The sequence below is a fragment of the Haliotis asinina genome, chromosome 15 (genome assembly GCF_037392515.1).
Source record: "Haliotis asinina isolate JCU_RB_2024 chromosome 15, JCU_Hal_asi_v2, whole genome shotgun sequence".
NCBI classification, from domain to species: Eukaryota; Metazoa; Mollusca; class Gastropoda; order Lepetellida; family Haliotidae; genus Haliotis; species Haliotis asinina.
The window spans coordinates 24,917,645-24,943,543 of record NC_090294.1 but is presented as its reverse complement, the minus strand read 5'-3'; the positions used below and the strand labels follow the sequence as shown (position 1 = coordinate 24,943,543).

The 25,899-nt window shown below is 39.2% G+C and overlaps 1 protein-coding gene across 2 annotated transcripts in view; it reads right to left on the bottom strand.

Moving 5' to 3' along the window:
- Window positions 1-12,165: 12,165 nt before the first annotated feature.
- LOC137264849 (spermine oxidase-like) overlaps window positions 12,166-25,899 on the bottom strand; it is a 29,937-nt gene continuing 16,203 nt past the window's right edge. The window contains exons 3-6 of one of the 2 annotated variants that reach the window (XM_067800195.1): window positions 25,231-25,281; window positions 18,125-18,254; window positions 17,599-17,716; window positions 12,166-16,277 (exon numbers count right to left, since the gene is read on the bottom strand). In XM_067800195.1, the coding sequence (XP_067656296.1) occupies window positions 16,161-16,277; window positions 17,599-17,716; window positions 18,125-18,254; window positions 25,231-25,281 (416 nt within the window). In that variant the 3' untranslated portion in view covers window positions 12,166-16,160. The remainder of the gene's footprint in view (window positions 16,278-17,598; window positions 17,717-18,124; window positions 18,255-25,230; window positions 25,282-25,899) is intronic. The other variant, XM_067800196.1, reaches the window with a different exon arrangement.

Here is a 25,899-nt window from a genome sequence, read left to right as displayed (position 1 = left end):
GTGTCTAACAGACTATAGTCATTGTCCCTCAAACCTATCAATCAAATGGAGAGACCAGCTATTCAGTGGTTCTGCTCCACAAGACTGGGCGACAATGAAAGAGGAATGCAATCCCCAAATACGTGTAGATTTTATTTCCTTGTCTCTGTGCACAACAATGGTATCCAGCAGTGTTCGGGCGTTTATTGACAGCCAATATCGACTTCTATATACCCTGAATACCCTGCACTGCATGGGTTCAGTATGACGGGGTTACAGCTAACGGTGAACTAGATCCCTGGCCCACAGAAAAGCCGTAACTGCTTCAGCTTGAGTATTTAGTGAAGGGCTTTTCTTAATAGCCTCAGTGTTAGTTGTAATGCTGTCAGCGTTCCCAAATCTTTGATAGCTATTGGAAATTGAAGGTGAACATTATGAAATTTATACTGATAACACGTCTTGGCTGAAGCTAACCTATCAGGGCTATAACACCTTCTATGCTAAAACGTTTAACGCCTTCAGTCATTGTAATTAGTAGTAGTACTGATAGATTTGGTGGTGGGTAACATAGTGGTTAAAGCAGAAGATCAAGGTTCGATTCCCCACGTGGGTACAATGTGTGAAGCCCATTCCTGGTGACATCGCTAGAGTGTTGCCAAATCGGCGTCAAGCCATACTCAGTGACATACAATCTAGTGTTCAAGAGTTTACCACCTCTTATTTACCCATTTTCTAATTATGTCGATCAACTGATTCTTAGAATAAGGCAAGCACAGAAAGTCAACAATCTAACCCACTCAGACACCTTCCACAAGTTAGGTGAGAATATGGGTTCAAATTCCGGAGGGAACTCGTCTTCCAAAATATCCTCCAACATATGACTAGAATCTGATCTTTTACTGACTACGGTAGCATATGTAACACTTGACCAAATTCTAAATAGCATCGTGCATTTAGTGCTGTAGGTAGGGAGACCGTTATGAGCGGGACGGACACTGAAGTCTATAAAATCAAGTTAATCAATATCCAATACTAAGTCATTAGTTGATGAAAAAGGCATACTTGATCAGTGAAACAAATAGATTGATTAGTAATCGAAGTAACTATCACTTAAGATAAACAGTCAACTATGGTTATAACGAACTCAAATTGACCCAATTTACTTAGCCATAACCGTAGTTTGGTATCCACTATAAGATGGACCGTTACGGGGACTCAAGAAACTGTTCGTTATGTCTGTTGTTATAGCGGGTTTGGTATAACCGTAGTTTACAGATTTACTAGTCATGATCATTATTATCATACTGTAGCGGGTATTAGGCCTGTGGTAAGTACTTGATGGGCAGGTTACGTAGTACTCACCTTCAACCCGAGTCAGGCGTCAACACTGTTACTGTGTATTCATCACAACACAGGTACACTCGACCTCAATGGAAAGTTCCTTATTCTAGGCCTCATGGCAGTAATTAAGGTCTTTCTCTCACACCTGAGTATCCAGGTAAAGTCCGGGTGTTCTCGGTGACCCCCTCCCCCGATCTTGATAAGGGGGTAACGATATACTCGGGATAATGCGGGTATCCACAACAACGCCCTAATGTCTTCTAATGGTGTCTTCTGTACAGTCTCACCCACTCGAGTTGGCACTTTCAATAAGGCTGAGGCCCTAGTTATGAGGGCTTTATAAGACTTGGTTTTCATTCAACGCTAAGACGTCTATCTCATACGTCCTAATAACGGGTTATTGCGGGCGGTAGATAAACTATTCATATTTCGGGAGTGAGTGATAAAGATAGATTGATTTGACTTTTATTTTAATTAAATCTATCCAGAACGACTGGTTTTCTCGTGTTACCCCGAACCTGTCTTACATGTAATTTCGAAAATTCCATTTTCCAATAAAGATAACTTATTTTTTAATGCTTTATATCTGTTTGTTAAAGGGAGACGATCCCTAGGTGGACGTAACTCAGTAAGAATGGTAAGATCAACAGTGAACTTTCTGTGCTCTCATCGATCTCAATACATCTAACATTTGGTGGTTCTTTTATTTTTGTTTTGTTTTTGTTTGTTTGTTTGTTTGTTTGTTTTTGTTTGTTGTTGTTTTTGTTTGTGTTTTGTTTGTTTTGGGGGGTTTTTTTGGGGGGTAGTGGGTTTTTTAAAATTGTTTTGTTTCTTCTTTTTAATCAGAAAGTACCCACGAAGACCCAGATTAGAACTGGTCTTCGGCTGCTCATGCTTGTCGTTTAGGACGACTAACGGGATCGGGTGGTCAGGTTCGCTGACTTGGTTGGCACATGCAATCGTATCACAACGGCTGGATCGGTGCTCATGCTGTTGATCACTGGGTTGACTGCCCAGACTCGATTATTTACACACCGCCGCCATATAACCGAAATATTGCTGAAAATGATGTTGAACAACAAACAAACAAAATCGGAAATACACTTTATACATCAACACATAATATGATGCGCTCAAATATGACACCTACTCCAGCATTTATAAGAATCATATATCAAGGCAAATCTGAATACATGTCTTTTTATTTCGGCTTCATTTTCTTGGAATATAGACCAGGAACGTAAGTAAGGCAAGGTATGAATTAGTATGGTTCAGTCGTCATTCAATTCAGTGAGAATAGACAGCTCAAACGCAGTATTAACTACTTCTCAGTGACACTGTATGCAACAGGTATCCAGACAACATTTGAACAACATATTCATGCATACTTACGAGGGATCAGACTGCTGAGAGTAACCTTGAAACAATCAGCTTTGCATACTTCTCTGTAGATTCGATCTCCCCGTACTTTAAAGTTGTTATCGACCAGGTCATGCAAAAGAAATCAGACGCTTGAGAACTGGATTTGAACAACAGAATACACACACTTACTGAAATATTTTGGTGCTGAAAATAAGCATAGAAACAATGCAAACTTACGGTCTATGATACCCGTATGAAAATCAGAAAACATGAAAATGAGTGAGTGAGTTAGTTTTACACCGCTTTTAGCAATATCCCACCAATATTATGACGGGGAATGACAGAAACGGGCATCAGGCGAATCGAACGCAGGGTTTTCGGGATGACGATCGACCGCTTTAACCACTTGACTATCCCACCACCCCTGAACAAGAAAGAAAGTATTACTCGATGATGACATGTACTTCACAAAAGGTGTGAATAACTGAAAGATAAAGCAGTGGTGTATATTTGTTTGATTTAGGTCCCTTGATTAGCTGTGTCCTATCGTCTTATTTGACTCCCGATTTCGCGCTGATGATAATTCTTGTTTTGACAACACCATCCTTGTGTTCCTGGGTTTCAACAAGGTGTCAAACGTCCAAGGTGTTTTTTCACCCACATCTTATTTTCACGCTGTGATAAACATTTTTAATAGCGGCGTAAAACTAAACTCACTCACTGACTCTAATGCGTTCCTCGCGATCTCGCATTCTCACGTTTTCACCACCCTGATCAACGCCACACTAACCTGACACCGTGACAAGGCGGAATTCATTCTAACAGTGGCGACTCTCCCTAGGTATGGCATAGTAGTAATGGTCTATATGGTATAAATCCCATATCGCAATCCTGCCGTAATAACCGCTCTACAGTTGAACCGCCTTGAGAGTACCGTTATTCATGTCACATTTCCCGTGGCGTGGTCCACTCTCAGTGTCTATGGAGAAAGGGTTGTATTGACTCGGTGGTAGACGAGGCAATGCAGATGTATGAGTTGGAACATGTCGCACACATACCGTCCCAACTGCTGACAGTTTTCAAATTGGCCTTGACCATAGAGCTCAGTGACCGCGGTGTCTTCGACTTCAGTTGACGCTATTTATGTTAGTGATGTATAACTGTATGCCGGAACGATTTTTTAATATACAAATGTATTATTACATATACCGATGTTTTACAAAAATTCATGGGAGTTTTACTAATACATATTTGTTGGATACGAACAGCTTTAGTCACGGTCTGCGAAGCGTTCGTAACATTACGACCTGTCGGAAATCTATATTTTTTCATAGGATTACGAATGCTTCGAACGCTTTATGGATCGGTGCGCTGAGTGAATGAGTCAAATGGACATCACATATTGTACACATGTGGACAACTGAACCTGGATCTTCGACATGACGAGCGAACGCTTCATCTACCCGTTTGTTTTTACGAAAATGTATGCCAGCTTCATTGATACAGAGATGAAGGTTCTGTAGAGTTTTTGTCGAAAACGGATGCGAGGTTTACGAATGTAGATGTAAGTTTTGCGATAATAGGGACATAATTTATGAATACGGAAGTATGTTTTACGAACACAGATGCCATTCGCTTCAATAGAAGTGTGTACGCGTTACGAACATAAATGCTACCATTATGAATTGATATATGTCAATTATAAGATTGGTTTATGTTATTCAAGTGAATATACATGTTCCTTTCTTCTTTCGTACATATGTTTGCCTCTTAAAATAATGATTTTTAAGTGAATAAAGAGATAGCTATGCAGTCCTACGCAGTAAACACAACAAAGAACGAGTCATGTTTCACGATAGGATACTGTTCTACCAAGGCGACATTTCCGAAAATTCGAACATACGCGAGCAAAGTGCTTACATCGTAACTGGGACAGCGGTATATTTTAAATGATAGTGAATCCTTATAGTTAATGATTCACGCTGGAAGGCAACTTCTGAATGGTCGAGAACTATAACCAGAAGGAACAGTAGCAACAGCAGCAGTAGTAGTAACAGCATCAGAAGTTGTGGTGGTAGGAAGAGAGGCAGTAGTAGTAGTAGTAGTAGTAGTAGTAGTAGTAGCAGTAGCAGTAGTAGTAGTAGTAGTAGTAGTAGTAGTAGTAGTAGTAGTAGTAGTAGTAGTAGTAGTAGTAGTAGTAGTAGCAGCAGCAGCGGTGGTGGTGGTAGTAGTAGTGGTGGTGGTGGTGGTGGTGGTGGTAGTAGTAGTAGTAGTAGTGTATGAGCAGTATTAGTAGATTCAGTTCCATCAGTTCATATTTCTACACTGACTGCCATATGCTATACAGAACTTCGGTTCAGAGCAATTAATCAGTTACACTGGGTATAGTTGGTTATTATCGCTATTTGAGTAAAGACTGTTAAAACGGTTTTGCAAGATGCAAGTGATACGAACTCGAAAATATTCTACCTTTGACTGTGACTTTATTAGAGACCGGAAAGAGACTTGTATGATCGTTCAACACAGTAATGTGCTTATGCTTATTTTATGTTTATAACTGAATTCATTGATTCTAGATATCAGAATTTTAGTTTGTGATATATGATACGCTTGGCCCCGTCTCTTCAGCCCATGTGTAATGTCGACGATGTGTTCAGAGTGCGGAGAACCAGTTTATCACAATTCTAGATTTTGGTTGTTAATGTTGGTGCATTTCCCTGTATATAGATCGGTTATATAAAGACAAGAACATCTTTACAATAATAAGAATAACCTTCAGAACAATGTAACTCCCTCTTATATAAACTGCTGTTAATTACTGTCAATGAAATATGTGGGTACAAATTCAGAAATGCTCGAAATTTATCAACACCATTCGTTAGAACACACATTTGTTTCTTCTATTGCAAAATTTTTGAATGATTCTTCAGTATCAATTACAGCCCAGTACATAGAGCTCCTTTAACACAAATAAAAAGAACATGTGTGATACGTTTACATCCTCTCTGACAAATGTGATCTAGTACCGCCATATTTCATGCTCTGTATCTCTTCTTACATAACCTGAATCATTCAAAATCTGTTTACAGCGAATGGTTTTGCGCCGCTCTTAGCACCAGACACCATAAATGAGCTTCACACAGTGTAGCCATGTGGGGAATCGAACCCGGGTCTTCAGCGTGACGAGTTGACATCTCAACCACTATGCCACCCCGCCGCCCCTGTATGTGTATGCAGTCACACCCTAGGGATAAAACATGCAGAGCGCCGAGGATTCGAACTCAAAACCAGAGCATCCAGACTAATTAGGCAACACGTGCCTTCAAACATGATTGAACAACCACCTCTGCATGTCTGTTCTGTGATGAATCATGCGTTGGTGTTTATCGATGAGTTGCCTATGGCCTCATGCCACTTTCGTCATGACCGTGACAAATCGGGAAATGAAGCACACTTCCAGTTTAGAACTCAGGTCGATATGTCATTGGGATGGAAATATCCGGTGATCTAACCAACGTCAGATGCTTGAATCGATAGAGACGGTAAATATTAATTGAAGTTGTATAAAATCCTCATCTAGCAAGAATGGGAAACTCCTTACAGCGGTCGGTCCCCTGAGGAGCTTTCGTCTCAATATTCATTCGTTGCGAAAGGGTCAATGGGTGAAAAATTGCCAAAGGGAAGTAACTCTTGATACCCTAATTCCATTCAACAACACATTACGTCGAAATCGCCAGGCTATTGCGAAATTGTCACATGTGACGGAAATAGCGACGGGTTTTAGCGTCATGAAACTCTACCGTTTCCACCGAGTCACAGCTATGTTCCGCCCTTCGTGAGTCAGGTCTATTACTAAACCTGTGAAGTAATTGTTAGTCACATCGTTGCCTGGTTACAAGACGTAAATAAACAAATGCTCTCATCGGATTTACACCTGCGGTAACTGTATATATCACTAAGTATACAAAACACGCATTACACAAGAAAATCAAGTACGCGTGCGTGATTACGGGCTGTGGTGATATCAATTGCCGTGCCAAAGAAAACATACACATATAAAACAAACTGACCAAAAAATTCACAAACGTTAACAAAACGTTACTATGGTGAAAATAATCGCCAACAAACTGTAAACGTAACGTCAAAACACAAATGTAATACTGCTTTAAACACATAATCATCAAATCCCCATTAATTTCCATTCTTGTTATATTATTAGCGACCATCATTCATGGCTGTGTACATTCTGTTGCCCGCTCAATATACTTAGTTTTTAGGGTGGCTGAGTGAATTTAGTTTTAAGCCGCTTTCAGGAATATACCAGGAATACCACACCAGATATGGATTTCACTCATGGTAGCCATATGGCTTCCGCGTTAGTGTTTAGAAGTGAAATTATTCTTGTCTCTTGTTGCAATGGACTGCTTCAGGCTCTGTAATGGATATCGGTGTTGAACACGAGTTTGGTGTTTTAATATTGGTAAATATGTTTTGAAATAGCTGACACATAATAAGAGGGAGGGGGGACATTAAAGCCATGGGGTTCGGGGTGGATCGCATTTTAAATACTCATTTGTCAGCCAAAGATATTATGAGAGTACGTCTATTTCAATAGCATGTGGTCCCCTTACACAATTACATATGTTCTTATGTTCTTTTCAAATTGTGTGTATGTGTGAGTATGTATATGTGAGAAAGAGTGTGTGTGTCTGTCTCACTCTATTTCTCTTCTCACTGGCATAGGCCTAGATTCTAAAGTACACGTACAGAGATCATTACTTACGTCACCGGTGAGTATTTCACTGGTCCAAATGTAAATTTACTCTTCAAGACTGGGGTTCAATATATTAGGGGCGGCTAGGGTCCACCTCGGTGACCAGATGAACTAAGACATGATATTTTGTAACAGGAGTAGTCAGTAATTGTTTATATAAAGTAAGATTTATTACAAGGGAATATCTGTCATGAATGACTTCAATCAAATTAATTGTCAACGATTACAAATCAAACCGAACCAATTCCTTCTGATGGCTGATGTGAAGGAACTGTTTGTATGGCTATGGCAACTGACACAGAGAACGCATGTTGAACAACTCCAGTCCCCTCTCCCACGTAGTTCTGGATCTATACCTTGTCACGACTAGTTAACCTGTTAGATTTTTATCTGAAATGTGAAAGTATAACTCCACAGGCTGCAAATAACCCGGGGACGAAAAGAAGTACCTTATCTCCTGTTGAGGTCTGTGGGTAAATAAATACACTGCATCGGATTATCTCGTCTGGATGATGTGTTCAAATAGCCCAGAATGTTTTATGGCTCACTGTGGCATACATATAACTATAAATAGTATATACAACCCTTGACCCCGAAGCGATGACCTGACCCCGGGCAGGTGTGAGAGCAACACGCCCCAGGGGATGGAATTCTTCACTTCGACGCTGCTTTCGAGAATACCTCGGTCCAAGAATAGCAAGTTGGCCGTTCATTGCAACAGTATTTATGTGTCACTGCCTGGAGCTCATACTTAGCTGTACATCTTAATGAGCGCTGCCACTTTTATAACCGCTGTGTAAGGAGTTGAAGGGCTCGCTTGCCCCAGAATCTCTTGTCATAAAGTGATAAATCGTTTTCTTTGGTGACACAAAAAATTCCAAATCTGTTGAAAAATGTTTAAGTATATACTCCGAGGTCCTGTGTTTTGACTGTCAACAGACAAATGAAAGGCCACTCTTGGGAGAAACGGTTTACCATGAAAGATCAGTACGTGTAACTTACGTGGGAATCGATTTGTGGAAAAATGTTTCTCAGACCGTAATGTTCATGCTATATATTACTTACATTAATATTATCTCTTATGTCAGGCGATCTCAGTATCACGAGTATATTAAACACATTAGTACATTACGTGGCGCTCCTTTCACGAAGCAACCTTTAAGGTTATCCCAGCTTAATAGCTTAATTCTCATTCTTTAAGATTGCACCTAGCGACATACGATAACGTTAGTGCTTTCTGAAAGGATACCCAGCGCAATAATGCATGCGCAATCGTTATTTTTCAGTTGTCATGCACAATGATTCTGGATAATATTTGCACCCTAGTCGATAAAGGCTACAAGTGGTTTAGAGGTCAAGGTCAGTGATTGCAGGTCACCGTAACCCTGATGAAGCTGGTCGTTGTTCTCAATATCAGTCACTAGTTTGACTTCACAGTATCTGTTCCAAAGGGATCAAACATTTGATATATCTGGCATTACGCTTTCAGAGCAAGACACGTAATTTGTGGAAACTGTGCGGTGTCTGACTTTGTGTTTGTTTGTTGCTTAACGCCCCACTCAGCGATGTCCCAGCGGCGGTTTGCAGGTATTTGAGCCTGAACCAGACGATCCAGTGATCAACAGCCTCAGCATCGATCTATGCACATGGGATACGATAACGTGTCAGCCAAATCAGCGAGACTGACCACAAGCCGCTACTGGGTTGATGAAAGCCAGTACTGCCCTTCACGGGTTCTGACCTTGCGTGCTATCAGTTTGGTGCCTCACTTTGAGAGTGTGGGTGCTTGCACTGCTTGTGAAAGCATCGCAAATGCATAGCTCGCTGTTCATTCCTCTTTCTACTTAACTGGATTGTATATAAAACAATCCATAAAAGCACTAGCGCAAGCGTCGGATTGTATTATATCATCGTAATCTAAGACACGTACTGATATGAAAGCACAGAAGGATGCTTCATGTCTTCGTCTGTCACTGCACTACCGTCACGAAGTACACTCGACAAGGGTTGATTACCAAGGTCGCGGTGCCCTGAATCTGTGTAACGAAATCTTGACCTGTTAGGACGTCATGTTTTCATTAGCTGACATTCGTTCGGCTATTATATAATTTGCGACGGCTAATGGCACTCGCATTCCGCTTTGAATAATTCATTGACGTAAGCTTATTTATCAATGTTGACGGACTTCGCCAGGAGACGAACATGTAACATACACGTCAGCATGCTATGGTAGATCACCTGTTCAATTTAACCCAGGGCCGTAGACAACTGTTCTTAATAGGAAGGTGCGGGCAGTATCCAAATTAAAAAGAGAGCGGTATATCAATAATTTCAATACTTTGTTGTACAAACTTTGATCTGTAAAAAAATTCTAATGCCGAAGACCCGGGTTCGATTCTCCACATGGATACAATGTGTGAAACTCTTTCTGGTGTCCCCGTAATATTGCTGGAATATTCCTGAAAGCGGCGTAAAACCAACTTCACTCCCTCACTACAGCTTGAAGTGGAAATTGAATATTCATGTGGTTTTGCGCTTGCCGGACGAGCACTGACGCAATAATGATCTGATGACATGCACAATACTACGTCTTCGAGTCTGTCCATTTTCGTCAAGTATGGGTTGTTAGGACCTACGCATGGGGCGGTGGGGTAGCTTAATGGGTCAAGTGTTCGCTCGTCACGCCAAGGACTCCCGCATTGGTAGAATGTTTTAAGCCCATTTCTGGTGTGTTCCGCCGTGATATTGCCGGAATACTGCTGAAAGCCTAACACCATTCTCACTCACTAAAACCTGATTATTGTAGCGCCGATTCCCAACTTGTATGCTTGAATGCCTGCCCGTTAAACTAATAACGAGAATACCTACAGCGTTACATTCTAGATTTACGGGACCTTCCCCAAATAAGTGTCATATCTGACCTCACCTTTCGTTTTTAATCCATGTGGCGTCATCCTCTGAAAATGTGACCACTCTGACAAAGGTTAAATATTAACGAACGCGGCGTAGATCAAAACACACTGGCTCTTAGTCTGGTACCCGATTTGGAATTGACACCCAGCAATATGTGCTTGTCGTAGATACACATCGACAGAACGGATCAAGTGGTCACACTCGATGATGTACATTGGTTACATGGATCGATGCTCATAATGTCAGTCACTGGTTGTCTTGCCCAGATTCCGCCTATTACAGGAGGTAATAATTTAGAGTTAGCTTGTGTGTACGCTGTTTTAGCAATATTCTAGCAATATCACTGCCGGGGACACCAGACATGGGTTCCACAAATTGCACCCACGTAGGCACTCGAACCTTTGTCTTACTCATGAGGAGCGAACGCTTAACCACTAGGCTACCCCTCCGTCCAGTTCCATATAGAGGGACTACTGGTGATTGGCACAGGTTGATGTGGGCCTGTTGTAATATGGAATCCCCACAGAACCATAACTAGGTTATTATTGGCGATATGAAATAAGGTCGCCGCGTTATGATTTTATCTCCGCCATCGCTGCATGCAACAGACCAAAACCAGCCATCAATACATTACAGAAATGACTTCAAATGCAAATTTCAAACAGCAATATGAGACTTGGGTTGATGTGCATATTTTGTCTAGTAAAGCATAGCTTTGTGAATATCCGGTTTCAACACATATGTACATGATTTTTGTTGTTTTTTATTTTGTTTTTTGTGTGAAAACGAATGAAATTTTGATTTTCAGGTACATTAACGAGTCTCATATTTAACAGAGAAAAGGCTCATAATTTTAAAATAAACAAGCTCTGAGACTTTCTTAATCTAGAAGTCGTGGAAATCTTGACTTTCCACACTTTTTAGACTTGCCTATGACAGACTAGTTGCAGGAAAAGCAGCGTCTTAAATTTCTAAACATAACCCTTGTTTCATCAAACACCTGTAGTGTTTCTCCAAGGCACATGTAAGAAGAAGCTGCAACCTGCCCTTTAATTTTTTTTGTCCCATTCTTTTTGTTTCAGGTCCTGAGTATTGGAGGTTTTATGGGACTACCAGGGCCCTTATTCTCGAAACGTTCGTAGCCCTAAGAATTTTTAACTTTGATCGTAGTCAATGTGTTAAGAATGGGTTTATGAAGTTCGTAGGGTTACGAACGTTTCGAGAATAGGTAGCCAGGTGTATGAATGGTTCTGTTAATAGTCTGTTAACAGATCTGTGTGTTTCTTGTTTAAAGCCAGTACTGCCCAGTCTTTCTCACTGTTGTTGGAAATTATAAAGCTAGTGACTGATATTGTGAGCAAAGTCACACACTGTCGGTACAATGTCAACATTCAGCCAATTTTCCAAGCCTTTCCTTGCTCAAATTACTGGGCACCTATTCAAGCTTGAATCCCAAGGGGTCTTTAAATATTCAAATCAATGCAGATAGATGGATAGCATGAAAAAATGATTGTTCCTCTTTGTCGGCAGTCTGTTCAGAGTTGTTTTTGATGGCTGTTATTGCATGACTGAGGGTGTGGGATGGGACTCAACCTAACAAAGTACTAGAATCGGTACATAACTGAGAAGCATGGGCTGCTGTGTTGGCGGTTTAGACAAAACCATCAGTCTTATTTTCAGCAAGACCTTTGAAATCTAGGTATTTCATCCCTGTCTGGGCAGTCTCAACTTTACAATGAACAATCACAGACTGCTTCCATGAATCCACTATCTTAAAGTGAATACAAGACTTGATCTTATACAATAAGACTTTTATTTGACGCATCCCATTACAATAGGTATCCACAATAAATTATGTCACCTCTACAGGTTCAGATACTACAGAAACCACTATGTAGAAGGTGCACCATTGCCAAGGCAACATACCCAGTATCATTTTGGGGTTGACCTGTTCAATATGGAGAGGTGGACCAGCCCGAGTCATCGATCAAAAGTCAAGGTCGAGCGGAACCCATATTGCATAGACGGCAACATAAAAACCTCAAATGCCCCAAACTCTCAACAGGATATTTTGGCAAGTACTCATGCACGGTTAATTTCAAAATTCAAAATCAGATTCAGAAAATAAATCATACACTGTTTTTCCTATCTGAGAAAGGGAAAAGAATGAATATTGTGTCATGCAACTTCAGCGACCCACTAGGTCTTTGAGGCTGAAAAATACAATGCATGAAGACATTCCATAATTATTAATCATGAACTTATCGAACTAAATGAACCAATTTTCAGATAAATACATACTTCATAATGTGCATGACAAATGAGCCCTGGGGCCCCAAAGCAGGGTGGGCAAGGGGAGGGGACAGGGGTATGTGGGAATCTATAGGCTAAAATGTAACTTCAGGTTGTTAACTAATATCCATGATTTGCAGTAAACCAACACACAGCACTCTCTAGAGAGAAATTTGAAGTATGGCTTGTGCTGTTCATCATACAAACAAAAGTAAAAACATCAATGTCAAATTGTCATCAGAAATAACAACATAAAATTTCATTCACCTCAAGCGATACATACAGATATTTCAACTTAAAAATACACCCAATCATTTTCTTTGCTAAAATGTAATCTTCTTGTTCAGTGTACAATCTGGACTAATTTCTGATGATAATTCATAAGCTCTAATACAACATAGACATGAAGAGCAAGTTCTACAATAAAACAGTTCATCAAAACTCAACAAGACTCCAAGGAGATCAGATACCAAGAAAGAAGTAAAACACAAAAGGCCATGAATCCATGGAAACCGAATCCTAACTTATTGCTGTTTACAATAACAAGTGACAGACAATAAGTAGAATACATACAACTACTTATTTCAATCTGTGATTAGTTCTGACACTGCCATTTGACAGGCTAATGAAATCGGTAACAGCTTTGGTGCATAACTCTGACATAATCAGAAGCTGTTGTCGATGGACAGGTGGTGGAGTAGGACATTCATAAAACACAAAATATTTGCCACAGAATTACAGAGAAACCCAATTGAAATAGACATCTCCCGAAAAAGTTCAGAATTTAAAAAATTCTACATACCAAAATAGCCAAGTAGGAGAGTCTTTGTCGATAATATTCAGACTTTCCCAACACATTCGGGGCTCAATTTAGTGCTTTGTAACTTGCACTGGTGGAAATAATTCAATGGCATATTTCTGTCATTACATATTGCAATATAAGCAGTGCAACTGAAAATAGGCTGGGGCAACTTTTTAGCTTAGGTTGCATATCTTAGGTTTCATAGAATCTCTTAAATAAAGCCCTGTATCCCCTGAGTGAGAGAGTATCTGCATTACAAGGGTTTCACTGTACATGGCTTGGTAATGAGACAATGACAGAACACTGTGCAGTTGTTCATGGTGTTGTATCCTAGATCAACAATTTAAATCTTGCAGATGACCACTGACGAAATCCTTTCAGAGACATGCATACTAACAGTTTCATCTACCTCACATCTATGAGTATGCCACATTGCTATAAAGCTTGAGAACGATGTCCTGAAACGTTTCTTGATATAAGTAACATGCATGAAACAATTTGGTCAAAAGTTGTGCGTTCAGCATTTCAAGAACTCATCGGTCACATCACTGCAGAAACTTTCACACAGCAGTGCGTGACAAAGCAGCACAACACTCTTCATCAACATCATAAATGCAAATGAACTAGGAGGATGATTTCATGATCTGGCACGGAAACTGGGAAGAAAGTGCCTGATAACTTCGCAGCCACCAATCTTATTGTTATCTGGGCAATCCCACACGATGTTTATCACATGAATGAATAGTTGCCATGTTGTTAACCTACACAACATGCTGAAATTAGTTTTCACAGTATTACTGATATTTCGTTGTCATGGAAACTACACAACAGTCTATCTACAATACGGGTCAACCCAAATTACTGCAGTTAGTAAATGCAATTACAGAAGTCAGTGTTTCTGTTTAACATGTTTACAGAACCTGGAATCAGTGAACCTCGAATGATTTATCTCAGCTAGTTGAGTTCAACTTTTGTCCTATGTGGAAAACAGCTGGATAAAATAATTGAACTATAACATAAACAACTGACTGATTAACTAAGCAAATAAATCATTCAAAAGTGCCTCTATAGTCACAGTAGAGTTCAGTTGTAATACACATTTAGACATGCATTCCACTCATTTTCTTCAAAGATGCAATTTCATATCATTGATAAACACATGATAAACACCAAACAGATAATATACTTAATTATTTAATTCTTTTGGTTATATAACTTTTCCCTAATATTCTTGATACAAAGTATTATAAAGATTAGTCCTGAATAAATGTTTTATCACATTTAGCATAGCATTAGCTGATTAGCCACTATGTAAGGTTCTATATTTGGCAGTGGGTCGGTCACATACATCAACTAACATTCAGTACCACGTTCATGTCCAACAAACAGTATCTACACAATTAAGATAAGAAATTCTATTATAGACAATTCTGCTTAATCATTTGGATCACTGTATCAGTACATAAGTTAAAAATAAGTTGGGAAAATGTACACATGACAATACATATCTATGAAGCTCAATGCATGGCTTAGGATAAGTCTAGTCATACACTCACAGCATGACATATCAAGACATGTGAATAATACTACAATGTTGCTTTAATGCTGATCCATTTGACTACGTCCATGTCAATCCCAACGTCGATTGATGAGTTCATGGGTGTTAATGACATTAGACAGTTTGGTTCAACACTGCTTTTAACAGTATTTCAGCTTAATAACAACATGTCAGCTTGGAGTCGAGGACAAAGATGCTCACCACCATTTTGAGCCGACGAGTCAAGGATTGGTGGTCATAAACCAAGCATTATAATTGGGTGAATTGAAAATCTGAACCAACATCATGACTGATGTGCCTAACTGTGCTTAACTGCGGTGCTGGAGATGACTTTGCAGCTGTGTGCCCTTCCCCCAAACAAGTGACGATAGAGATCTGACCATCCCTGTAATTTGTGTGAGGTATATAAATGTCTCACAGATACCAGTCATCAGCATGTTTGTGGAAAAAGCTGGTCCATAGAAATGAGGAATTATGATGAATATGTAAACCACATGACCAGTGATGTTCACTGGAAAAACAAGCCGGTCCCTTGTCAGAAACGATGGTCCTATCATATGTCTCTTAATTTTTGCTTGTGACGAGCCAATATTTCTATCTGGTTTTCAAAATTGTCACTCTTTCACAATATGATAATTAGACCAAATGCAGAGAACCTGCAAGCAGCAGCAGCAGCGATACTGAGATGAATCACATCATGAAGGACTGATGCAAACCTAGATAAGCAGTATTCAAAGTTAAGGGGATTCCTTAAGTCCTTGAGGTCTTCTATGGTATTTGAATCACGTGAACCATAAAGATTTCACTTACATTACTGTAATGTCAAAGACTCCTTCACTTACATGCTTAACCTTGAACACTTGTAAGCATACATTCAACTGAACAAAAGAGTCAGACGTAAACCGCATTCATAAACAAATTACCATGATCATACTACTCATTAACTCCCGGGTCCGCTAAGAGGAGTTTGGATGAAGTCAATACATAGATGCTAATGGGTGATGGAGATCTAGAAGCATTCAATACCAGTCTCAATGAATATCACATGACATGACATCAACAGTGAAAGATCGTGTCCTCATCACGGGGTTGCGATCACGGGGATGCATGCGGCCAATGAAGCTTGACGACGGTGGCATTCACTGGGTGTACATTTTGATGATTCGCTGAGCTTCGCGGTAACCGGTTAGTAGAGCGCCATGAGTTGTGGAGTAGAATGATGGGTGAGTTGCTTCCCCTGCAAACATCACCTGGGGCTGGAAAAGATTGGAATTCAGTATTATAATCAGTCATACAGAATAACTTTAGTCAAATGACAAACCTGGGTGTACTTCAACCTGACTAAGTTTTCAATATAGAACACACCCACCCCAACCCACCACCACCCCACCCCTAAAAAGAGTTTGGTCACAGAAATTACAACATGCCATGATAAAGAGCATCATATATCCTCATCACAGACAGTGGTTCGGGGTGCAGTCAGCAGTATTCCAGGTATATTGACAGCAGCTGGTAAACAATTGAGTCTGGACCGGAAAATCTAATGATCAACATGATGAGATTCAACCTGCACAAATGGGATGTGGTGACAATGTCAAGCAACGCAACAAGACCGACCATACGATCATGTGATGATAACCATATGATAACCATATGTTGCTGTAGACCAAATCTTTAAAGGTATTACTATTAAATTGCTATCGAGGGCGAGAATTTCCATGGGAAGTCAGAGATTGGAGATCTAGAGATGCTGGCATTTCAGACAAAGCTGTGTTAAGAGTGAGTGAGTTTGGTTTTATGCTGCTTTCAGGAATATTCCAGCAATGTCACGGCAGGGGACACCAGCATTGGGCTTCACACAGCTGTTACAGCATTGGTCCATGATACTTGACAGAACTGAGGTATGATACCTTGGATAACTACTGATGAGATCCTGGACCTCAAACTATAATATATAGTGGCAGACAGTTAAAGTACTCAAAGCATGTCCAAACAAATAATGTTCAATTGGCCCCAATGTGCAACCAGTATGGTTAAGTATTATTAACCTTGACAGAGTGGTTCGGTGCTTGTGCCATCAATAAATGGATTGTTTAGCTAAGCATTCAAGTATAACCTGCAATTTATGACTGTAACATGCTGACTATGGTGAAATACATACTTCACTCACCACAAACGCACAAGTCAGGAGAACAGCTGAATGTGGTGTAAACATTCACTCACTACAACCAAGCATTGCAGGAGCACTGTCCACTGAGTCTCACTACAAACATGTAGGGTAGAGGTCCCAACGACTGTATTGTAAACACTCACTATAAACATGTAGAACAGGAGTATTGCTGCTTATGAGTGAGTGATCGAGAAGGGGTATGGGTGAGTGAGTAGAATATTACATCATATTTATTAATATTCCAGCGATATCACGGTGTGGGACACCAGAAATGGACTTTACACATTGTACACATCCGGGCAATAGAACCCAAGTCTTTAGCTTGAAGAGTGAATGCTTTAACCACAAGGCTACCTAACTGCCCCTGATGCAGATGGTACAAACTTCAGTAACAGTCAAGGACCAACCTTATCCATGCCTGGTGCTTGTAGTGGCTCCATGAGAGCATACAGGTCACTCTGACAGGATCCGACAGCTACAAAGCTGTAGGAGCCGCGGGTAAATGGATTGTTGCCCCACCTCGTTCTGCAAGACATACAATACACTTACACACTTCAAATATATTCAAAGCAGAATTAAAACTCACAATTTGTCCCTAGGTCTTACTAATGCAGAACACAAATAACAGGAAACAGTTAAACTCTTACTGACTCCTCATATTCTACATGTTTTTAAACAACAAACTCAGTTGTGGTCATTAACATCAAGTCCTGCGATTTATAGACATAAAAATACTTATGGTTCTTGTTAAAAAACTGATCAGCATTCTTGAAAAAAAAAATGTTATGAAGAAGTCATAACCAGACTGAAATCCACAATGTTCAAGTTCAATGTCGAGGACAGTGATCAAGGCACTGACCTCCAAACTTTAATTATAAAAATCATCCAACATCTCAAACGTACGTGTAATACGTGTTGACTGTGGCAACTCACCTGAGTACTCGCTTGGGCGGTGGAATGTCATCTTTCCTGAGGAACTTTTTCAGGACATTGACACAATCTTCCCCGATTTCCTCCTCAGTCAGGGATTCCATGAAGAGTGCCTCCTTGCCGGATAGCCAGCCTGGAACAATGCATGTCAACATGAACACAGTGACACTCCAACAGCACTGGATGAATTGCAGTATAACAAACATAAGCAGTCCTGTTACATGCCACAATAATCAGTCCCACAATACATGGACTGATCACTACTGCACCATCACTGACATAATTCTATAGGGCCTCAGGTGGCCAAGACATAAAAGCCGTTGCAATTTGCTGTACAGTTGCATACCAGGGTGGTGATCCAAAAACGCTCATAATGTTAAGTGTTGGAACTCTATAGTTTATCTATCATAGGCTTTACCAATGTTGTAGCACTATGAACGCTTTGCGGATTAGGACCCAGAAATCTGTTTTAGGTTTCAATCCCAGTTCACTCTATTGTTTCATTGTCAGTCAACACCATACCTGTGCTCAGAGGGTTCCAAGTTGGTAAATGTCTGAGACTTGCACCACTCAAGGTCTCCGTTATTTGTTAACTAACGCACAAAGATATAACTGGAAGAGATCCCTACAAAACTACCACTATCAGTTGTATGACCATAAGACAGCTCTTCATCTCTAAATATATATAATTTTGCGATGTGTGAAATTTAAGCTGGTCCAGTGGTTACTGGCTAGTAAAAAGTTTGCAGTGGTTCTGATGGTCAGTGAATTATTGATGTAGATCTACAAATGCTCTTTGGACCAGTGAACTACAGACTGGGCCACTAATTATTGTCCAGTCACTGGCCCTGTGCTCTAGTGGGATATTTTGAAAGGTTCCTTTCCCTGATTTTGATAGCAGCAAACAAACCCATCTAAAATTGAAAAGAAGACCCAAGGAGACTAGAGATTCATGAACCTGCTAGATTTGCCTCATTCTGGGATTTAGCATTGCAGAGGTGTAGACAGTACGGAAAATATGGTTCTGGGACTGTGAGACAGATAATATAACTACATGCACTTAACATGCTCAGTACAGAGCTCCATCATGGCAAATATATGTTCCTGTTCACTGACGTGTGACCAGGCCTGAAGAACATGCTAGAGCAGCCATTTAACAGAGCTTACAATAGAACAGAGCGGAAATAGCCAAGAAAGAGCCTGCAGTAGCAATAATGCTACTTCCTGTTTTTCAGCTCCAGGCTTTTCAAGATTGTGGACAAGGAAAATATAAGCTGGACTCAAATTTCAGAAGGAAACAGTTTTCAGAACTGACACTTTATGAGACTTGACCTGAGGTCAGGGTTAAAATGTAACGTGCCTCAGTTTCTCTGCAAATATTTTGCGTTTCAACAGTTGCCTTCTACCAAATTGAATAATGGAGTTCACAAAGAAGGTTCCCTGGTTCTGCCTTATCATGAAGGCTCTGGCCAACCGTCTACCATTTCTTTCAAACTTAGGCCAAGTTCATCAGTTACACATACAGTCTATAAAACAAATTAATACACAATAAAGAAGCAGTGGGGTACAAGGACCTATGTGGGGACAACGTACAAAGCCCATTTCTGGTGTACCCTGCCATTATACAATGTAATCTTGACTTTTCTTAGCTGACAAGATTGTTTTTTCCTAATTTAGAATAGACTGTTTTGGTTTTGATGTCATGAAGACATGATCCAAATGGGGAGAGAGAGGGCATGAGAAATTGGCTTCACATACTGAGCCCTAGACTAACAGCTAGTGTCGGACATGAACATATTTTACTGAAAAAACATTCTCAGTTAAAAAAAAAATAATATAATGAAATGGAGCCCTGAGACTTTCTTCTTTTTCAGAAGCTATGGAAATCTAGACTTGCCACATTTTCTAGACTTGCGCGGGCTTTCTTGGATATATATACTTCAGGGTCTGTACAACAGACTAACTGAGACCATGTTTGGGTCTTGTTTATGATGAGGTTATCCCAAGTCCCTGTCGTTGTATGAAGCGCTGAGCATAATTCAAGCAATGTCATTGGAGCCAATATGTAGTTGACTCTGGGACAAAATACCAAGTGACTAATACTATGAGTGACATCCAAGGCTTTTGGAATACAGGCAAAACTCAACACCAGTCATGTGATTATCATGCTCATATCAATAACACATTGAACGATAAAGATCAACATTTGGATTTTTCAATCCCAGTCTTTCAAGAGCATTAGTCAAATTATTTCACTTGAAAATATAATTTGAACAGCAGGCAGATGTATTGAAGATTATTTTGCGAAAATGAAACATCTGTGATGATCATGAAACACTATGATACCTACCTGGAGTCATAACTTAATATTGAACCTGACCATTGCTACTTGACTATAGTCTACATGACTAGTCATCAGCATGGTCAGGGAAATGGAACTAAATTTATTATTTTCAGTTTTCATTTCAGATAATGTATTCTATTTTTCTGAACATGTTCTCTGAGCCACATGCGGTGATACTAAAATGAGTTGAATTAATAGGCTACCAAACAACATATGGTGGATATGATCACATGTAAATGAACAGATGAAATAATGAATAACAAGGAAATGTTAAGTACTTCATATGATGAATAGTCATTACAATGAGTCATTGAATATGTGTGTGTGTGTGGTATGTGTTTATGTGCTGATTATATGCATGTATTTATTCCTAACATAAATATTCCTAACATCCTAAGTACTTCATATAATGTATAGTCATCATAGTCATTACAACGAATGATTACATGTGTGAATGTGTGTGTGTGTGAATATGTATACATATTTAATCCTAACATAACTGATGGCTTTACTCTTGAAATATGTGTATATATGTATGGATGCAAAGATTGGTGGGAGGATGGATGGATGGATGTTGGGTGGATGGATGGATGTTTGATTTTATTTTGTAATCATTTATCATATCAATGATTTCAGTATGATTTCCCATGAATTGGTCCAGTATTGTCTTCTATGGATGGTTTCAGCATTACATTCAAAGAATCATGGTTTCAAATGCATTTCTGATGATCTGATTCAGCATTCAGCACCCATGTGAGGAATGTCATAGGCATGATGAGCGAAACCTTTAATCACTAGGCTACCCCACCGCCACCACACCCAACTCTCCGGCTTACTATCAAGCCCAGTTCACAAGTGTTCTATGAATTCATAACTGTTTGTCGGAATAACTCCTGTTACACAAGCAAGAATATATATTACTACAGAAAAAAATCAATGGAACTTGACAAAGATTTTAGACAGGAGCTTACATTAAAAAACAATACATATTTCAATATGTTCAAACCCAATTCCTGATGTAATCCAAATTGGCAGCTTTGACATTGTTAACTAATGTTCGAATATTTACTTACTGTCTCTAGAATTTATACTTGTGTCTGTTAGCACAAATTCTGACAGAATTCAATAAATATGCACAACATAAATAACAGCTGACAAATACAAGTCAGTTCTCCAGGAGAACATGAAAACAGCATCTGATATGAAATATAATGTTCAAGGACTATCTACTCTACAGCTCCACTGAAGTGAGAGGCAAAGTAGATGGGACTCCTACCATGAAAACCTGCCCTGAGCTATGGGCTTACATAACATGCTTCATTGAATGCACGATCGCAGGGCTGCTGTTGAAGTCATCTTGCAACATGTACTAGACATGACAGAACAAGAGCTGAGTGGACAGGGAGTTGTTTTACACAGCTTGCAGCAATATTCCAACTATATGCCTGTAAATTATCAAGTCTGGACCAGACAATCCAATGATCAACAACATGGGCATTGACCTACGCAGCTGAGATCTGACAATGTGTGTGAACCAAGTCAGTGAGACTGACCACCTGATCACCTCTTACGACAAGCATGGCTTACTGAAGGCCATTTCTAACCCAGAACTTCACAGGTTTGAGCTGGAAGAAGGCCTGCAGGGTTTCACAAATTGACTATCTTTGTGTTTACATTTCAAACGCTCACTCAGCAAGATTCCAGTTGCAAAATGTAAATAAGTGGAGCAGACAATCCTGTGACTGATACAACCATCAATATAGGGTATAATGACAGGTAGTGCTGGCTATCAATCAAAACATACAGTTTGATAATCAGAGGTTAGTAATCAATCAATAATCAATAAACAAATTGATAGGTCCGAAACTTTTAAAAAATATGCAAGAACTCCTTCTACCTCTTTAACAGCATCCTTGATATCTCCAGTGTACTAGTATACGTTCCAATAAATCTCCACTATACCCTTGATGTATCTATGGGCATACCAATCACAACTCACTTAAATTATTGAACTGATTCAGCTTGGCAACCCAAATGATGCAGAGGTACAGTGAAAGCATCCTCGATATCTCCACTATACCCTGGATGCATTTGGTGGTCTTATAAATTTTATTACCCTCCTTGGCTGGCACAGCATTTTCACAATAGCCAATCAGCTAAGCCACCGTTACAGCTGAGCTTGCCAGTGTCAACAATGATAGTGGTTGCTGCTGCGGTTTGGGGGAAATCATACAAATTGACAGGTCTGAAACTTTAAATAAATTTTATGCAAGAACTCCTTCTATCTCCTTCAGAGCACATGTGCATGGTTTGTGCTGCCAAGTTTAATTGGTTGGATAATCTGAACAGCAAACATGGCAAAAGTGAGATGTAATTCACTCAACTTGCCAGGGTCGACACCTGATTGGTTAAAAAGCCAGGCAAGGTAGGTAATAAATTACCCATAGATGCATCCAGGGTATAGTGGAGATTTATCAGAACGTATATCCTGGAGATGTTGTGGATGCTGTGAAAGAGGTAGAAGGAGTTCTTGCGTATTTTGTAAATGTTTCGGATCTGTCAATCTGTCTGTACGATTTCCCCCAAATCTGAGTCATACTGCAAACAAACCTTCACAGCTACAGCTGCTATCTTTGTTGACACTGGTAAGTTTGGTCATAATGGCAGCTTAGCTGTTAGGTTACAGTGAGCCAACAAAGGGAGGTAATAAAATTATCAAAATTAGTCATAGATGCACCAAGGGTATAGAGGAGATTTATCGGAACGTATTCCCTGGCAATTAAGAAGATGAGTGTTCCAAAGAGTAAATCAGTAGGCCCAAATTTTTGTGTTCGATTATGAGACAATGTGACAGATTGCTTTGTCGTTCCGTCACTGTAACCAATCTTTAATAATTTCAATTATTCAGACCCCCAGTACTAGGGACTCTCAGTAGTGATTATTGGGGGATATCATACATGATATAAATGAAAATAAGTCCCAGGGGATGACTGTACCAAAAACTAATGAAAGATAATGTTTCTGTGTAGACAAAACTGTATAACATAAAATTATGCGTACTAGTTGCTACTTCGTGTAAATGTTTTAAATTTTCTTATATGATGTAGTTCACTGGTGAAATATTGTGTATCTGGAAAATCACTTCGATGATGCAGGAGGGGCTCACATATGAATCGTTCTCAGGAAAAGAAAATAACATGCCGAATCACTTCAAGTTATGATACAAATCAAAAGGTTCAGAAAGTTCAGGATTTCAGAGCAGTCCTCATTTCTAACTACTATTCCTGCAGGGAAATTTGTCAATTCTATTGCTGACGCCCTTTTCGGGAAAAATGAAAATATAACTGTTCACGTCAATATTTACATCAACACATGATTTGCAGAAAAACAACAAGGAGCAAATTTCACAGTTCTTATGTGAAAAAACAACATTTATAATATTCACTTCATTTAACAGTCTACATGATCATGAAACAATAAACAGAACTGAGAGTGAGGAGCAGAATATTGGGGAGCAAAATATTACTGTCATGTCATGATTTTCGCCTTTCCATGTCATGACAACCAGAACTGCCTCTTCAGCAATATTATACATTTTTGCAATCTCATGTCATAGCATATGCACATCATACAGGTGTTTTAAACATCTTGTCTACCATGTTTTCCGCCTACATTCCACTGATTTCCTAGATGCAGAACTCATTTAAAACACATAACATAGTGTTTATATATCTCTTCTCTGCAAAAGTGATTTCTGTAACAGGTGCAAGTGCAATGAAAGGACAGTGTGTAGAAGCATGGCGAAACATGGGATAGAAGGGATTGGATACTAAAGCACATCAACATATGGCCAAAATAATCACTATATTTCAAGTGTTCAAAATCAATCAGGTCCGGGAGGCTTGCCACTAAAGTTTTGGAATCCATGAAGCCCAGATCATCAGTTTTAGGTTATAACAGAGTCCCCTGATTGAAATATTTACATGAAAATCTAATAATCTATCTCATTCTAATATATACCGAACAGCAAAAGAAAGTTAAAAAAAAAGAAAAAGAGAGATCTCATAAAAGTATGCATTCATGCTTACTTTTTCTATTAAAACACCTTGAAACTTTTGCAGTTTAGTACAGTAAAAATCAAAAGAAGTTATAAAAGAAATAGCAAAAAGACACAAATTCAAAGTTTTCCAGATACACTATACTGAAGGATATCACACATTATCAAAAAAAAGCCATCATCTAGACAAAAGAAAACCATGTTTGACAATGGTGAACTCTGTCTTTTTCACAAAGGACAACTTCCTGAAGCATATATGCTTAGTATAACTACTTCATGAATAGCAAACAAGTCTTCATATTTAAACAGCCGCATATATTGACTTACAATGGCATCCCACAAACTTATTGACAATGAACTGGTTGACAAATTTGACTAGCTTGGTTTTGTCCTGTTTGGGCAGATCTGCATCAAACCATCACAATGTTCCATATGATCATACATGACATAGGTTTCCGAAATTCTCTTAGCACTAAGATAGTCGTAAGTTAATGTTAATGTATAGCACTTATGACTATCTTAGTGTTAAGAGAGTTTCAAAAATCTATGCCAAAGAATATAGTGATCATGCATAACAATGCTGATGACTACTTGAGGATGACATACATGATGGTGAATTTCACTGAATGTTTGCAGTGGAGCAAGGGTGTTGATTGGCAACTTATGATCTTAAAATTGCTGGGCAAAAAGCTAAAATGGCGAACATACCCATGATAAAGAATCTCTTTGTCTCTATTCGTCCTAATTCGCTGTCATTTTCTGAGAAGAAAAAAATCAATTAAATCTGTTTCCAGTTGATGTTTCTCAACAATAAGGAAAATATGATTAAGGAACTAGAAAGATAAACATAAACTGTATCAACATTTTCTGATATACAATCTATGTACACATAATAATCAAGCTTCTGTACTCATTGGAATTTATTTTGATCTTGATAAATTTATGATTTCAAATTTGATCATGATAGTTGTCAAGGAAACTTATTTAAGATGAAAATATGTTAAATAACATTAAACAGTGTTCATTCAACATGATAATACAAGCAGGACACTTTCACAAAACTTATTACCTACATGCAACAGTTAGATATATAGTTTCAAAAACGAGAAACTTCAGACCACAAACATAAAATGCACTATAAACATTAAATCTCCAATTGTCAGTGCTGGTATGGTAACATAGGGAATACGCAGTGGGCACACAAGGGAGTGAATGAGTTTGGTTTTATACAACTTTCAGCAATATTCCAGCAACATCACGATAAAACCTGACAGTTAACTATGTCAATGACAGCTGTAGCATCTTTTTGATCCAGCTCTTGGTTTGGCTTAAAAACAACTGTTGCTGTCTTCATCCCACCCATTTCACTTTGGAAAT